General features: G+C 41.4%; 1 protein-coding gene across 1 annotated transcript in view; it reads right to left on the bottom strand.

Moving 5' to 3' along the window:
• Positions 1-17,419, bottom strand: part of Prep (prolyl endopeptidase) — a 92,569-nt gene that overhangs the window by 30,970 nt on the left and 44,180 nt on the right. Inside the window, exons 7-9 of the mRNA XM_090338363.1 lie at positions 16,405-16,510; positions 3,599-3,790; positions 1,717-1,914 (exon numbers count right to left, since the gene is read on the bottom strand). Coding sequence (XP_090194489.1) covers positions 1,717-1,914; positions 3,599-3,790; positions 16,405-16,510 — 496 coding nt within the window. The remainder of the gene's footprint in view (positions 1-1,716; positions 1,915-3,598; positions 3,791-16,404; positions 16,511-17,419) is intronic.

Here is a 17,419-nt window from a genome sequence, read left to right as displayed (position 1 = left end):
GTGTACACCATGTTTGATGGGCTCTTGATAACTTTTTGTATGGACTGGCCTTGAATGATGGTCCTCTGAATCTCTGTCTTGCAAGTGGCTGCAATTGCAGATCATATGTCACCACACCCAGCCCTAAATGTAAACTGGCCATTAAGTACAGCTGGTCTCCACTACAAACACATAAAGAAACAAAACAAAAACAATAAAACTCTCCAAATAAACAACAAGAAGACAGAGTTCAGACCGAGCACCAAGGCCATGACATCTGAGCTCTTGAGTCACCACAACAGCACAGCAAGTGATGAACATGTTAGGAGCCAGAATTCTCTGACCAAAGGCCTCAGACCAGACACCACAGCGTCAGAATGCAAATCCTCCAGTGCAAGATGTCCTGCATGCCTGTGTATCTAGAAAGGTTGTGAATCAACTCTATCTGGGGCAAGAAATGAACTGCAACAGGGGCTAGTCACCACCCTAAAGGTGTCACATGCCTGACCCTGAGCCTCCTTGAAGGATGTGGTGTTAAACCTGAAGGTACCACCACTTAGTACATGCTAGGCATACGTCCAACACTGGTGCGAAATTCTTGAACTGCTGGCTCCCCCAACTTCTGGCACCAGGCCTATTTCCATAGCTCTTTTCCTAGCTTTTCTTGATTCTCTGAAAGGTGTTTTCAGAATCAAGCCTAAACTTGACAGGGATACCCCTGGAGCTGCTTACAGTAACATCACTCTTTCCTTTTTCCTAAACCTGATGGCAACCTGTCGCCACAATAAGATGTCTGTGACTCACGAGAGTCAAAAGAAAAGCAGACGACACATCACTGTCATCCGGCCAAGTTTCAAGAGAAGACGGGGCCAATTCAGCACCTGCCTAGCTTTCCCCCAAGACTGCTTTATTTTCTAATGAGCCAAGGAAGGATTGTGACAAAACAGGATGGGGGAAGAAATGGACAAGGCAAGTACACAAAGTGGTTATGGCGAGACTGCTTTCAAGACAGGGTCTGCCTGATCCACTGTGAACTGCCACCTTAGCTGGACTACTGGGACAAACCGTTATATGTGCATGTCCCTGAGTATGCATAAGCAGACATTGGGGAAGTAGAGGAAATATCAAAACAAAGCAACGTGAATATAATCAACATTTTAAAACATGAAAACATTTAAAACATGTTTAATTTGGAGAGATCCAATCCATACCATGTTATGAAAACTCAACTCAGGAGTGGCTACAGCTTTTATAGTTTGTTATTTACATGCTGTGTCCCTGTGTACTTTATACATAGATCAAAGGCTTGCTGGGGCTGTGTGGCTCAAGTGACTGAGCAGCAGCCTAGCAAGTGTGAGGTCCTGAGTTCAAATACTACTCCTTTAATTCCTCCCTCCCCCCAAAAAAATCACACCAAAGAGGCAGGGGCTCCTGTACTCCTAGCTACTCAGGATGAGATCTGAGAATTGTTGCTCAAAGCCAGACTAATGTGGGAAAATCCATGAGTTTCTTATCTCCAATTAATCACCAAGAAGTTGGAAAGTGGGGCTGTGGCTCAAGTGGTAGAGTGCTATCCTTGAGCTACAGGATAAAGTTCAGGGATAGTACCCAAGCCCTGAGTTCAAGGCCTAGGACCTATGCATGTGTGAGTTTGTGCATGCACACACAATAATAAAAAGAAAGAAACCCACATCAGCCTGAGTTTCTAAGTGAACAGCAATAGGGAGAGACTCTCACCTGGAGATAAAAAGGAGGTGAACTGATAGAAGATCTCGCTGTCCTTCTTACGCCCGCTGTACCCCACCACACTGCCGACCTCGAGGGGGAAGGTCTTTAGTTGAGCACCTGTGGTCAGGTCGTGAAGCTGCAAGATGTTCTTCACATCGTGGAGGTAGCATAAAACCAGAAAGTTGGACCTGACGCAAGCCACCCACTCTACAAAGACAAGAAGAGAACCTCATTTATTTAACTGAACAGCAGTTGTACAGCTGGCCTTGTGCAAGGTAGTAGCAAGATTTGGAAAGTCCCAAAGTCATTTCACAAGTGATTTTTCTTAATTAAAAGGTTTTATTAACACTCAATTTTTTATTTTTTTGCCAGTCCTGGACTCGAGCTCAGGGCCTGAGCACTGTCTTTGGGCTTTCTCAAGGCCAGAGCTCTACCACTTGAGCCTCAGCACCACTTTTGACTTTTTTCTATGTATGTGGTACTGAGGAAACGGACCTGTCCTCTACCACTAGGCCAAACTCCAGGCCCAAGAGCATATCTTTTTTGAGCCAGGAAGAAAAGGGTGAACAGAGATGATTAAGGACATAACCCTTGATCTGCCTGAGTGCAAACATTTGCTTTAATTCAAAGAACACACTGCAGGACCGCATTATCTGAAACAGAGCTACTCTTGAGCATGGGCCTGCATTTTCTCTCCTAGACGCAGCAGACCATAGAGGCTTTTGCATTCCTCAATGGCCCTGAATTTTTATCTTTATGGAATTATCACAGATGTTCACCTCTAACATGGAAATGACCTCCTATGAAGATCTGTATAGGCCCCAAAGTACTGAACTGACCCTTTATATGAAAAAACTGTTCCCCAATTAGCGAGTTTTCTAAACAAATTTAGCTTCCATGCAATAAATAATTTTCAAAGTAGCAAATCATTTTTGGAAAAATCAAATAAAAGGACCAGGGAGACACCATGAAAAATGGTTAATGTGGAAGGCAGATTTTCAAGAGATGAATGTACTTGGATATACAAAGTGACTGCGATGGTTTTTAATTAAATTCAACAGAGTCTATTCTTTAAGCATATATTCAGATGTACAAGGTAGCATGCAAATAACCAAAGGTCACTCAAAAATGCTGAAAGCTAGCTGGGTGTGGTGGCTCATGCCTGTAACCCTAGCTACTCAGGAGGCTGAGAACTGAGGATCAAGGTTCAAAGCCAGCCTGGGCACAAAAGGACCTGAGACTCTTATTTCCAATTAACCTCTAGAAAATGGAAAGTGGGGCTTGGCTCAAGGGTAGGGCAGGTGGTAGCCTTGAGCTGAAGAGATCAGGGATAGCTCCCAGGTCCAGAGTTCAAGCCCCATGACCCACCGCCCCCCACCCCACCCCCAAAAAAGCTCAAAGCTAACAGTTGTGGATCTAATGGGTTTAAAAAATTAAATATTAGTGATTATTAATTCAATAAGTATACAAAGATAATGTGTGTGTGGGGGGGGGTAAGCAAGCATGCATGCCAGCCCTGGGGCTTGAACTCGGCCTAGGTGCTGTGCTGCCCCTGACCTCTGTTTGCTCAAGACCTTTCTGCCTGGGCTGGCTTTGATCTGCAAGCCACAGATCTCAGCATCTTGAGAAGCTAGGATTCCAGGTGTGAGCCACCAGTAATCTTTGCGAGTCTGAATTCATATCTGCACAATTTAAGATGCAGCAATTTTTAAGCAGCAAGGAAGGATGTCAAGCCGAAGACTTGATACACTATTTAGACATAGTAGCTTTAATAATTTAGAGGTCAAAGGTTCTGTACCTTGAAATCGGCCACTACAGAAGAAGAGAAGGAAGCTTGCTGGTACTCTCACCCAAAACCAAAGCCCGATGACCAAATCACCTGAACTCTTACCTAAGACATCCTTCTCGTGCTCAGGAACGAGCACTTTCCACTTGGACTCGTCAGGATCTGTGAAATCAATGTTGATCAGGCGATAGTTGGGAGAATGGCGATTTGTCTTAAATGTGAACACTGTTCCTTCGTTGGTCACATAGTCATATTCTCCTTCAAAGTTGTCTATCAGTTTCACCCACTTCAGGATTCCTGGTAAGAGAGATCAAGCATTCCTGTGTCACCTGTCTAAATTTTAAAAAAATACTATGACATTTGTATGTAGCAAGATGGGGGGGGGATCTTTTCTATCTATAGAGTATAAGGAAGAGTAATTATCTCAAAACTTAAGGCATAAGAAAAGCAAGGTGGATTGGTCTCTTCACTGCTCTAGACTACAGCAATGAACCAACCAGTGTCACCGAAATACTCCTCTCCCAAGCAGCATTTGAAATACCTAGACAAATTTTCCACTGTCATAATGTAGGCAAAGGGGAGTAGGAGGATGCATAGGACAGCCTCATGATAAAGTAGCAGCCAGCTCAAAGGATCAACAGTGCCAAGTCTAACCAGGCTTCTTGCCTGGCCTTTCCATTACTATCCTTGATTATCTCTGTACTTCAGTCATCACACTGCCTTCAGATTGTAACTTAATTCATGTTGATAGCCTTTGAATGTCACTGACTTCCCCCCCGCATTTTGACTAAAGTCTGAACTGGTCACAGGCTCCATTCAACATTCCTTTTCTACTTAACCAACTTCAGCTTGTTCTAACTCTTTGTTTCCTGTCCGTGCTCCATTAGCTGTTGACAGTACAGTTCCTTAAAATGTGCTCTTGGCCACGTAATGGGCCATGTCTTCTGCCTATCTGCCCACTCTCCAGTGGCCAGCCACTTGTAACTGGACCCAGTTCAGTTCTTCTTGGCACTTCTCTCAGGATGTAGTTATGTATTTATTTTGTTATTATTTATCTTTTGTGTGTGGGGGGGGGGGAGGGTTAATGAGGCTTGAACTCTGGGCCTGGGCACTGTCCCTGAGCTCTTCAGCTCAAGCCTACCCCTTGAGCCGCAATCCCACTTCCTGTTTCCTAGTGGTTAACTGGAGATAAGAGTCTTAGGTTCTTCAGAGCCGGGCTGGCTTTGAACCTTGATCCTCAGATCTCAGCCTCCTGAGTAGCTAGGGTTACAGGTGTGAGCCACCATGCCCAGCTTATTTATCTTTTTTTTATGAACTATTTCACACTTTACCCTAAAAGAGAGTGGGAAATTTTTCAAAGATACAAAAAAAGTTGTGTCAAATGGAAGAAGAAACATTTTCCTTTTTGCTGGTTGTTGGGCTTGAACTTGGGGCCTGGACACTGTTCCTGGACTTACCACTTTGAGCGACAGGTCCACTTCTAGTTTCTGGTGCTTAGTTGGAGAAAAGAGTCTCATGGACTTTCCTGCCTGGGCTGGCTTGGAACCACGATCCTCAGATCCTAGCTATTCAGGAGGCTGTGGGGCTATTTTTGCTCATATGTTCAAAATTTGCTCCTGCTGTTTTGACATTATGCTGTTAATTATGTGTATACACATAATTATAGATACTTGCATAAAACTAAATTGAAACTTTTCTGATTATCCATTTTTATCTCTAGCAATGTTTCTTGCTTTAAAGTTGACTTTGATATATCATTCCTGTGGTACTACCTTTTTAACTTTCTCATTAGCTCTATATAGATCTTTAAACAGTTATCTTTCCCTTAGATTTTCCAAAATAGTCTTTTGTAGAATGGTTGGTATCAACCATCACTTCTAGAAGTTCATCCAATAACATGTTTTTCCATCTCTTGGTGGGAAGCACTCTAATTTAAAAAAAAATTTACATACAGTTTCACTAAATCTCTTTTACAGTGTATTTTTTTCATTAAACAAAATAACTTTTAAAATATGAATTTTATTCCAAAAATTTTTATTCCCCCAAATATTACTTAGTTCTTTTCAAAATCTGATAGTCTTTCTAGCATCTTATTTCTTGCTTCCAAAATTCTTGTTTCCATATTATTTTTATGGCACCTTTACATGGATGGCTTATCATTTTTCACATACTTATTTACAGGAGGAATCTGATTGTTTTACTTGGGTGTTTCTGCTGGTTTTAGTCTCATGTTGGGTGAATTTCTGTCTGGCTATGCTTTCTGACAGTGAACTGCTAGTTTCCCCTAAAGGAAGGAAGCACTACCTGTGGATAATGGAGGCATGGGTTGAAGTGACAACCTTCTAGTGCAGACCTGTATTTCTCCCTGGAACACAACCAGCCTGGAAACTCCATGAATTCTCGATAGAAGAATGTTTGAGACACACAGGACACAACTAAGTCAATCTGTACCCATGTGAAGGGCAGTGTCTCTCCTGTTTTAGGAGGAAAACTCACAACCTGTTTCCTCTAGTGCTCAGGTAAAGATAGGCAAGAAAGTGTGCTACTCACTTTGTGCCTTCCAGCCCCACCACTTGCAGACTTACTTGTAAGTTATTCTTAAGATGAGACCTCTAGTGAGACTCTTAAACACGGAGAAGTACAGGTCTGACCCTCAACCCTGGCAGAAATACTCAGCACAATTCAGCTCCCATTCCTGGATTCCTATTTTTCATTCTACTTGTCCTCTCCTTATGGCAAAGGAGCAATGGATTTAAAAAGTCTTGTCTAATACACTTTATTTGTAAAATTTATTTATTTTATTTTTTATTGTCAGGGTATTGTATAGAGAGGTTACAGTTACATTTGCCAGGTAGTAGGTGGATTACTTCTCACACATTGATACCCCTTCTCATGTTTTTGTCCCCATTTCTCTCTGCCCCTCCCAATCCTCTTGTTCTCCCCCACTTCCCTTTCCTATTTCAAATAAACAAATAAACATATATACAATATACCAAGTAACAAAGTCAGATACAGTAACAATATGAGATTAACCCAAGGGCAAAAAAAAAAAGAGAGAAAAAACACAGTACATTAAGAACAACAATCACACAAGATTAAGCTCTTGTTTCCACATCTGTACCATTGCCATTGTTTTCATTGGGAGGTTATTTGGATGTAATTCAAAATCTGCCCAACTCTCAGAAATGACCCTTCACAATTACTTTTCATAAAAAGTTAAACTATGTATGGGAAATACAATTATATTTTTTCACTGACAAATTGCTAACCTCAAAATATGACTCAGCAGGTGACCCACTCAAAGGTAAGCCATACCTTAGTTGCCATAAATCAATGTTTAAGACAATGTCTCAGTTTCTTAAAATAAAAAAGTTAAATTATTAGCTGTCTGTCAAATTTGAAGTTAATCAGAAAGGTTGATTTGTTTACAGTAAGAATGATGAGATATCATTGACTGGCCTATGACATTTGTAGATACAAAATCTGGGTTTGGTGAAATGTCAGATTTCTTAAAATATTCCACAGACAATAAAGCATTTTTGATGTGAAACCTTTATGTCACACACCAACCACCTAATGGTCTCTGCCTGAAAAGGTCTTGCACACAGAGCTGTCCATTATGAACCCTTTCTATCCGAAGTCACTAAAGTGTCACCAAGGGCAAAATGCAATAGAAACTTCCCTCCATTCTTCTGCATGCACAGAGCGAGTTCAAAGATGTAATGGTTACACAAATAATCAAGCTCCAGTAAACAAGAGCTTTCTATAAGTATAAATCAAACACGTCACCAGATTTTGAAGCATTAACGCCAGCTTCAAATAGATACTGTGCTCACTGACTCTAAGGCATTATATAAATGCAAGACCAACTGTACAATCTGAAAAATATGCTGAAGGACAAACCCTCACAGGATAGGATTTTTTTTTTAAAGGAAACTCCATGACATTCTTTCCTCTCCTGAATCTATGCTACGGATTTTAGCAGAGATGTAAGGTATGATTTACAAGATAAGGTTTGAGGGTAAACAACAAGAAGCAAAAAAGAAAAAGGAATTAACTCTTCAACCCTTTCTGTTTTTGCTTATGTTCTCTGTCCCATGTCTGTAAGTGGCATTATTAACAGTGTTGCCAACAGAATTCAATCCCTAAGTCTCTCTGCATGCAAGTTAAAGTTGCTTTCTGTAAGCCCACTTCTTAGTAAGAACTGATTTGGTTACAAAGTAGGGATGAAAATAAATAATGATTTTCTAGTATAAAGACATACTTCAATTTTGTTCCTTTAAGATGATCAAGGGTACTAACTATATATTACAGATGTATATAAACTCTTTAATAAGAACTGGGTGTCTATATTTTACAAAAGCTATTCAGGCTTGACATGTCTGTCTATAACATTTGCCTGGCGTGGCCATGTGTGGCCACGTGTGTGGCCATAGGGGTAGAGGCTCCCATCCTGTGGAGCCTGAAAAGCTTCCTTCTTATATGGGGTAACAGGGAAACGCTGGCCTGAATCAGAATCTTTGATAGCACTGAAAAAGCAAGTTGCACTCACAACCAGTGTGTTCTGGGAAGAGTAGTCTGCACTCCTCCAGGGAGGTTGACACAACTGAAATATCTACATTAGTAGCTCCAAGTCTAACACACAGGAAACATAACATGCACAATACTCACACCAATGGCTCTGGTGTTCTTTGGGTGACAAAATGTGATGGCTCTGAACAAAAGGATTTGCTAAGACATCAGATTCCACTTATTTTCATATGGTATTTTGGTGCTTTCAATTTTCCCACCTCTCTTCTTTCCTTCCTTTCTCTTCTTCTCATTTTTTTTTTTTTTTTTTTTTTTGTGGGTCATGGGGCTTGAACTCAGCCTGGGCACTGTCCCTGAGCTCTTAAGCTCAAGGCTACCACCCTATCCTTGAGCCAAGCCCCACTTCCTGTTTTCTAGAGGCTAATTGGAGATAAGGTCTTTTGTGCCTGGGCTGACTTTGAACCTTGATCCTCAGGTCTCAGCCTCCGAAGTAGCTAGGATTACAGGTGTGAGCCACCACCCCTGGCTTCTCATCAGGCTTTTAATGTTCATTCTTCTAAGCTTCTCAAAGGTTTCTTTCTCCTTTTCTGCTCTATTCCTCAGAGATGCCAGACCCCACAAGGCTCTGCTACCTAAAAACAGGACATCACTTCACCTCTTGCTGCATTAGCTGTGATGGCTGAATGAGCAGATTACATGTCTGACATTCAGCAACTTCTTTTTCATGGTTACAGGTTAGCAGTAAGTGTAGATTAGGAGGGAGCAAGATAATTTTCTTTAGTGACATGAAAAATTAAGTGAAGACATGAAAAGCCAAGTATTAGTGGCTCATGTTTGTAATCTTAGCCACCCAGCAGGCTAGGATCTCAGGATGGTGATTTAAAGCTACCCAGGGTAGGAAAAATCTGCAAGACACTCAACTCTAGTTACCTAGCAAAAAGCAGGAAGCAGAGCTGTCATTCATATAGTGGAGTGCCAATGGTAGAGCAAAATGGTGAACATACAGCTCCTAGGCTCTGGGTTCAAAGCACATACGCATGCGTGACCCCCCCCCCCATGCATACACACACATATGATATGGAAAGTACTGACAGAGTCATCAATCTGAAACAATCTACCTTACTGCAAAACAGAACATGGGAGAGACAGGCTAGTGAAAGCTGGGTGGGAATCCTCATAGAAATCAGTAGGTCAGCACCACCCTCCCCTACTCCCCAGGCCTCATGAGCACTGGGACCTGGGCAGGGACCCCTCCAGACCTGTGGACATGGGCAGAGACCCCTCTAGACCTGCTGACGGGTGGCTCCGTTGAAGGAGGATGTGAAGTTTTTAGCAGCAAAGATTTCAGCCTTAATTTATTTCTCTTCAAGTAACAATTGCTTCTTAAGGGTTCTATTTCAAATATCACATATAATTTTATAACTACTGAGAACAAGGATGAAGGATCCACTTTTCTCTCCCCCTTCCCCTCCCCTTGATTCTCCCATAGAGAACACAAGACCTTCTATATTTTTCTGTAAAAAATTGAAAAGATCAAAGAAGAAAACAAATGAAAGGAAGTTGAAGTAAGAGAGTTTAGTGTTTGCAAAGCACAGAGAAACTCTGACTCTGCATCTCATCCACATACAGGGGTCACAAAGTGCCTTTAGCAAACATAGGGATCCTGTGCAGACTATTTCTCTGTCTGCTATCCAGGAAGCAGGGGTCTTACTGTCATGTTGACAACCCAACAGTGTTTGCCTAGCACAGAATGGGCACTGGGTCACATCAGCTTTATAACTAAACATAAAAGGTAAGAGTCTGGCGTTTATATGGACTCTTATCATTGTTCTATACAATGTAAAAATAAAAGAAATCGATTTAAAACTGAAACTAGTAACACCTTCCACTTTTCTAACACCAATATTTGGAAGACATATCCCTAAGACAAATGTTGACATACTGAGGAATGGAGTTATACTTTTAGGATGGCAATTCACTTCAGTTTTCTTATAAAAATTTAAAAGTATTTTTTTAGGGGAAAAGAAATACCTTATATGACCTGATTTTTAACGATGGGGTAGAAGATATATAGAAATTTATTCTAGATTTAATCTAACTGTATGAAGCTTTAATAACACTTTCCAGAAGCACAATGTACATATATATACATATCAAAAGAAATAGTCTTGATTTTAGAAAGTACAGATCATACAGTTAAGAAACTGAAACAGAAATCATTTTCTTGCAAGGTTCAGGGCAATTAATTTCAACTCATCCGCAGACATCAATCACATTAAGCACCAGAGGAGTCAAGACTCAGCTGTTCTTTCTACCATAGAACTAATAAAAATGTCACACAGGTTTGGTGTCCTTAAGAACACCTTGATACCTCTTCACTACTCATCTCAAATAAGCAACAGAAAAAGGACATGTAACATACAGGACTGAAAGAAACATGGTCTGTCTGTCACCCAGTACTTTCAGGGATTGATAAAAAACAAAACTGAATGAGGATGAGATTGATATTGGCGACAATGACGATGATAAAAGTTAAGGGCCTGTAGTGGTAAAGCTTTACAGTGCTCACAAGTAAATGAAAAGCTTCAGAGAAGATGGCTTATACCCCTGCATCAGTGTATCTCTAAAGGCACCGGTGAGTCATTTATGGTTCAAAGCTACCATAAACCCATCAAGCACTATTCTAGGCACGGGTATCCCACAGGGAACAAGAGAGATGAGGTGTCCCTGGGCTCATTAGCAGCTCCTAGACCATCATACTTTCCTTGGACCCAGTCTTGCACTGAAATCTTCGTACCTCTGCCTCCTGAGTAACTGGAAATACAAGAATGAGCCACTACAGCTTCATATTACTCTTACATGCAAGTGCAAATGATGGAAGTGAACTTCTCAAAGACCAAAAATGACAGGAGAGAGGGATCAACCTCATCAGCTAGCCAGCTAGCAAGGATGGTCATCAAGAGACAGAACAATGCAGACTTCCGTGACAAAGGAAGTGTAGCTTCAAAAACATTTAACTTTCAAGGTTCCAAAAACACTCCCTCCCTCCCCCGCCCCAGAATTGGGGCTTGAACTCAGCATTAAGCTCTCACTCAGCTTCTTCACTAATTGCTAGTAATCTACCAGTTGAACTATGTCTCCAACTCTAGATTTTTGTTGGTTATTAGAGATAAAAGTTCCTTGGGCTTTTCTGCTTGGTCTGGTTCTGATCTCTAACCCTAAAGTAAAGTCTCTTGCTCCTACTCAGTAGCTAGGATTAGGGACATGAGCCACCAGCAAGTGGCTCCAAGATTATTTTTCATCATGTATTCCCAGTTTTGTTCTCCCCATGTACTTCTTTTTTCCACAATACTAAATTGCCCCTGCTGTGTATGTGTATATGTATATGTGTGTGTTTGTGTGTGTGTGTGTGCGCGCACGTGCGCACACTTGTTTCTCTGCTTCTCATTTCAAAGTGCACACAGACAGAGGCTTTCTTGGGAGACAAAGACAACAAAAAGGGGTCCTCCTTGGCTGTGAGTGTGGCCTAGTCGTAGAGTGCTTGCCTAGCATGAACAAAGCCCTGGATTTGATTCCTCAGTACCACATACATAGAAAAGGCTGGAAGTGGTGCTGTGGCTCAAGTGGTGGAGTGTTAGCCTTGAGAAAGCTCAAGGACAGTGCTCAGGCCCTGAGTTCAAGTCCCAGGACTGGCCAAAAAAAAAAAAAGAAAAGAAAAAAGGTCCTCCTTAGTTTTTAAGGAATCTAATTTTGCGGTGTCTTAATAAAGAATTTTATGAAAATTGCCAATAATTCTCACTGCCTTTATGATTTGAAAAAGATTCAAATCATAGCAGAATGGCTTTAAATGATCAAAAAGGCTACAAAATTCACTAATATACACATAAAGGCTTCCTAACATTGGATTTAATTTCCAGTCACCAGTTTTTCTAGACTAATGCATCTAACATGTAAGTTAACTTAGTGCACTGCAGGCAAAGCACTGGGGATCATTTATCCTTGCCTTAGTTTTGATAACGAAAAAGGGAGAGCAGACAGGAAGGGCAAGCAGGGGAGGTGACACTGTTTCCCACTGGCTACGCGATCCTGATACCCGATACCCATCTTTACAACAAGACACGGTCCACACAGCCTAACACTAGATGTATATACAGTTCTTTTTGTAAATTAAAAGACTTCTAATTATGAATCTATAGGTTTTTTTGTGTGTGGGGGTCATGGGGTTTGAACTCTGGGCCTGGGCGCTATCACTGATTTCTCTGACTCAAGGCTACCACTCTACCCCCTTAGCCACAGCCCTACTTCCCTTTTTCTAGAGTTTAATTGGAGATAACAGTCTCACTTTAGTGCCCAGGCTGGTTTTGAACTGAGAACCTCAGATCTCAGCCTCCTGAGTAGCTAGGATTACAGGCATGAGCCATTGCACCCCAGCTATGAATCTGGTTTTGTAGAAAACAAATTATTACCAAATCTCTTATTTAGAACAGCTTTTATAATTAAGATTTCTAAAAACCAAACCTTCAAAGACTGTCCTCCAGCTACTTTACCATGACATCTAACTAAAACCAAAATGGAGCAATTCCAAATATTTCACGTACACAGGCAAGGAGAGAGCAAAGAAGAGAAATGGAGAAAGGAAAAGAAGGGAAGAAAGGAGGGAAAGTATTTTTCTCTCTCTGACCTCCTGTTGCCTAGTATCTTGTTCTCTCCAAAGCAGACCACAAAAAATAGAATTTCTCCTTGCCCATGCAAGTTACAGAAACTAAAAATATACCACTCTGACATTCTCCTGTGCTTCTGCCTTGGAGGTAGCCATGAAAAAAAAATTCTCTAATCTGAAAGATGTGCCTTTTCTAGGGGATCCTGAAATGAATGCTGCAGAGAGGCCAAGAAGCCACAGAGCAGACGGGCCTCACTGCCTCCTCTGTGCTCTCTGCAAATACGATCATCCCTTTTTGTCCAATCACCTTTGGTTATCCAGATTTTCCTCACACCTAGCCCATTAAGTCTCCAGGAAAACCCAGGCTCAGGTCTGCAGAACTTCTGGCAGCTGAGGAAGGGGAACAAGAGTTCACCCATGTGCCACGAGGGCAATGTACCCCACCTTTCTAAAACCAAAAGCTCCTGCACACAGGACTCTTCTTCTCTTACCTCATGGAGCTCTTTACCTGGCTGATTATTTGTCCTCTTTGAGGTATCTTTTGGAAAGCTGGATATGAGGGCTCATATCTGTAATCCCAGCTACTTGGGAGGCAAATACCTACTGAGCATATTGACGTTTGGAGTCCATCTAGGTAAAAAGATCATGAGACCCTATCTCAACAACATCAAGCTGGGTGTAGTAGACAGTACCCATGGTCCCAGCACTGTCTGAGTAGGAGGATGGTAGTATAGGCTTCCCCTGACCCCACCCCCCAAAAACCAAGGCCTTATTTAAATTAAGAACTTAAATTCCTTATTAAAATAAAAAATGTTGGCAGTGTAGCTCAAGTGTTAGAATCCCTGTTTTACCACCTATGAGGTCCTGAGTTTAACCCCCAATGCCACCCAAAGAGATTAAACAAAGGGAGGAAGAAGGGAAGACAGGGAGAAGGAGGGAAGGAAGGACCCTTTGGAATAAAGCAGTAAATGTACTAAGTCCTGAATTCTGTTCCTGAATTCTGTCAGCTGCTCTAGCAAATTAATTGAATGCAATTCAGGGTGTTGAGAATTCTGGTCAGGAAGAAGTTCCAGAGTTGCATACTTGTACCTGCGTCTGCAGGAGGTGCAGTGGACTGAGCCCTCAATCTGTGGGGCCTGATGCCACCTCTCGGCAAGAGTGAATATGAACTAGCTGGCAGGGGAGGGAAGAGAAGATGCTATATATTTGGGGATCAAGTGGCCTGGATTGTAGAAACTGAGTTAGTTTCTTCTTCTGCCTCTTCAGATAGCCATTCAGGAATTATCAAATGCTTCTCATGTCTATTCATCACATTTATTCATGGCCTGCATTGCCCTGAATTTTGCTCAAAGATCTTATTCATTTGGACACTGTGGGATTTTTAACGTCCCAATGTCTTCTTTGCTACACTGCAAATGGAAAGAGGCGTAAAAAGCAAGAAGGATAAGGATTAAGACTCTGGGAAGCAAATAGGGGAGAGTTTCCTTTAGTTTTCTGGGCCCTTGCAGGTTTCATTCAGTCCTGTTCTCTCTTCTCAAAGCAGATACACCAACAGCTGTTCAGTGCATGAAAATGTGGGTGGAATAATCTCCCTTCATGTTTGGAATAAGGAATTTGAACTTTTTTTTTTTTTTCCCAGTCCTGGGCTTCAGCACTGTCCTTGGACTTTCTCAAGGCTAGAGCTCTACCACTTGAGCCTCAGCACCATTTCCGGAATCGAACCCGGGTCTTTGTGCATGCTAGGCAAGCACTCTACCACTAGGCCAAACTCCCGGCCCAGGAATTTGCACTTTTAAAATCTGTTTACTTGTGTCCTATAATAACATAAGCCTACCACCTGACTTAAAGATATAATGAAAGTTACATACAAACAATGAAAATGGCATTCTCTTAGGAAGTTACAATGGAATTGGAATGTTTACTAAAGCAAAGAAAGGCCAGTCCTTCCTATCATCCCACTATTCCAGAACCAAACAGGAACAGTTTCATTCACACTTTTCTCTGAGACAGAATCTCACTGTATAGAACAGGCTGACCTTGAACTCCCAATTCTCCTGTCTCAGCCTCCTGAATTCTGGGATTATAGGAATATGCCAACATGTCCAGCCAGACTTAAGTCTTATGTTTTGTTCCTCCCACAGAAGATGAACACTGAACTAGGTGTTTTCATTTTCTTGAGACAAAATGAGTGCAATCTATTATTTATTTAGCTCAAGGCTAGCACTCTACCACTTGGACCACAGCCCCACTTCCAGCTTTTTCTGTTTATGTGCTACTGAGGAATCAAACCCAGGGCTTCTTGCTAGGCAATAACTATATCACTAAGCTACATTCCCAGCCATCCAGATTGTGTTTTTCTAAGAGTTATTTTGAGGAGATACATGCTATAGTATTTAGGGAGAAAGGGCTGCAGACTACACTGTGTGCTGTGTGGTGCTCTGTGATATCTGAGAATGGAAGCTCAGAAGTTTAAGGTGACACAATGCCCCATTTAAAGTATTTCCATATCATAGTGCAATGGATAGAAACGGTTCCAGAATTGCACTCCATGTTACCTATTTTGAAAAACTGTGTCAAGCATTTCTGAAATATATTCATTCACATTAACCAGTAAACAACGTTTAGTGTCTATATCAGAGTGGTAGCCTATAAGAGAGGAGTTTCAGAGCTGGAGAACCGTTAGTAAAACTGTACAGTGGTAAAGCTTCAATGCTGCTAAGGTAGTGATGTAGAAAGAGGAAATTTAAAATGAACCATTTCAGGCTAGTACATGCTTACAATCCCAGCTAGTAGGGAGATGGAAACAGAAAAATGGAGCTTGAGGCAAGACTGACGCAGTTAAAGCAAGACTATCTGGAAAAACACTCGAAACAAAAGTATTAGGATGTGGCTCCAGTGGTAGAATGTTTGCCTACTGAGCAAATAAGGTTGTGAGGTTAATCTCCACAAAAACAAAAAAAAACAAGTCATCTCCAGAATCAGTAACTGGCTGGTTCCATACTGTGACAAAGGTTCAAGAAGCTAATCAGGCTGTTATTTAGGACATGGCCTGGTAGGATATGATTGCTTGTTAATCTGGTACATTCTTACTGGTTATAGCCACTTTCTTGAGAGGGTTTGCAACCTAACATCTAGACAGCTGTTACCACGTTATAGATCAGTGCACCAGTTTCTTCCTGATTCATCTGTAAAACACAGGGCATTTTCACACTCAAGTGGAGCTATCAGTGGTTAACCCTCAGTCTACAGAGAAAACATCAATCTTAAGAGCTGGCTTCATGTCCTTTGGCTTCATTTTTGAAGTAGTACCGAAAGAAAACAACTGTATGACCTAAGATGACATAATAGAAAGGGAGAAGGTTGGCTCAAGCCTGTAATCCTGGCTACTCAGGAGGATGTAGATGAGATCTGAGGATGGTGGTTCAAAGCCAGCCCAGGCACTAAAGTTGGTAAGACTCTTATTTCCAGTTAACCGCCAGAAAATCAGAAGTGGCACTGTGGCTCAAGGGAGAGGGTGGTGGCTCAAGGGAGAGGGTGGTAGCTCAAGGGATAGGATGGTAGCTTTGAGCTGAAGAGTTCAGGGACAATGCCCAGGCTCAGAGTTCAAGCCCCACGAGGCAGAAGGCCTCTTAGGATTTGGGAAGTGGGCTTTAAGGTCAAAAGAACTGATTTTGAAATGATGCTTCCTGGAAAAGCAACCTCAATTTGCAAAGTAACTTACCGGTGATGCCGTTGGGCTCCTGCTGCAGGTCACAGTACCAGAGTCGGTTTACAGGGTCACAGCCCTCCCATATGGATAGCAGGACATAGCGACCATCATCAGACAACTGTGAGAGGGACAAAAACCAGGGATGGGTCTCATCAGGGCAGAACTTTCGGTGAACAGATTGCTAAATACTAAGTTAAACAAAGAGAAAGTTAACTTTAACTGTAGTCACTTACCCTGTTTGTCAGTAAAATTATTAAATAAAAAAGAATACCAACTTCTACTTATCTCAGTCACAGTTTTAGACAGAGTGAATTATTTAAGTAGAAATCATTAGTAGATATGGCTGAATGACATAACAACCTCAGTGTGATGGTTTCATTTGAGACACGAATGTCCTCAAAGTTCATGGGTTAGGTATTTTAGAAATAATGATTCTAGGTCAGTACGGACGGCCAAAGGAGTTCTTCCAAAGTGGATCTATCAACAGATGCTATCTGGCAGTAGTATACAAGAGTCCCTATTTTCCATACCTTTATTAGGATATAATAGTTTTATTTCAACTTGGCTAAGTAGCAACACCCAGATATTTGATTATTCAAGATGGTTCTGTGATGGCATTTTTAGAGGAGATTGTATTTAAAAGGAATAGATGGAGCAATGCATATTTTCCTCCATAACTTGGATGGGCTTCATTCCATCTGCTGAAGATTTTTTTTTCTTTTCTATTTCTTTTTCTTTTTTGCTGGTTCTAAGGCTTGAACTCATGCCCTGGGTACTGTGCTTGAGCCATTTTGTGCTCAAGGCTAGCATTCTACCACTTGAGCCATAGTATAATTTCCATACTGAAGATCTTAAAAAGACAAAAAGTATCTTTTCTGAGCAACAAAGAAAGTCAGCTAACAAACATTTCTTTAACTCTTCCACCTGTGAGCCTACTCTGTAGATTTAGGTCTTGCTAAACCCTCATAATCACAAGTCATTGAGTCATTTCTTTAAAATCCCATTTGGAACTGCATACATGTGCACA

The sequence above is a fragment of the Megascapheus bottae genome, chromosome 8 (genome assembly GCF_031878675.1).
Source record: "Megascapheus bottae isolate mThoBot1 chromosome 8, mThoBot2.hap1, whole genome shotgun sequence".
Lineage (NCBI taxonomy): Eukaryota > Metazoa > Chordata > Mammalia > Rodentia > Geomyidae > Megascapheus > Megascapheus bottae.
The sequence above is the reverse complement of the archived record's forward strand: the minus strand, read 5'-3'. Positions and strand labels throughout refer to the sequence as shown.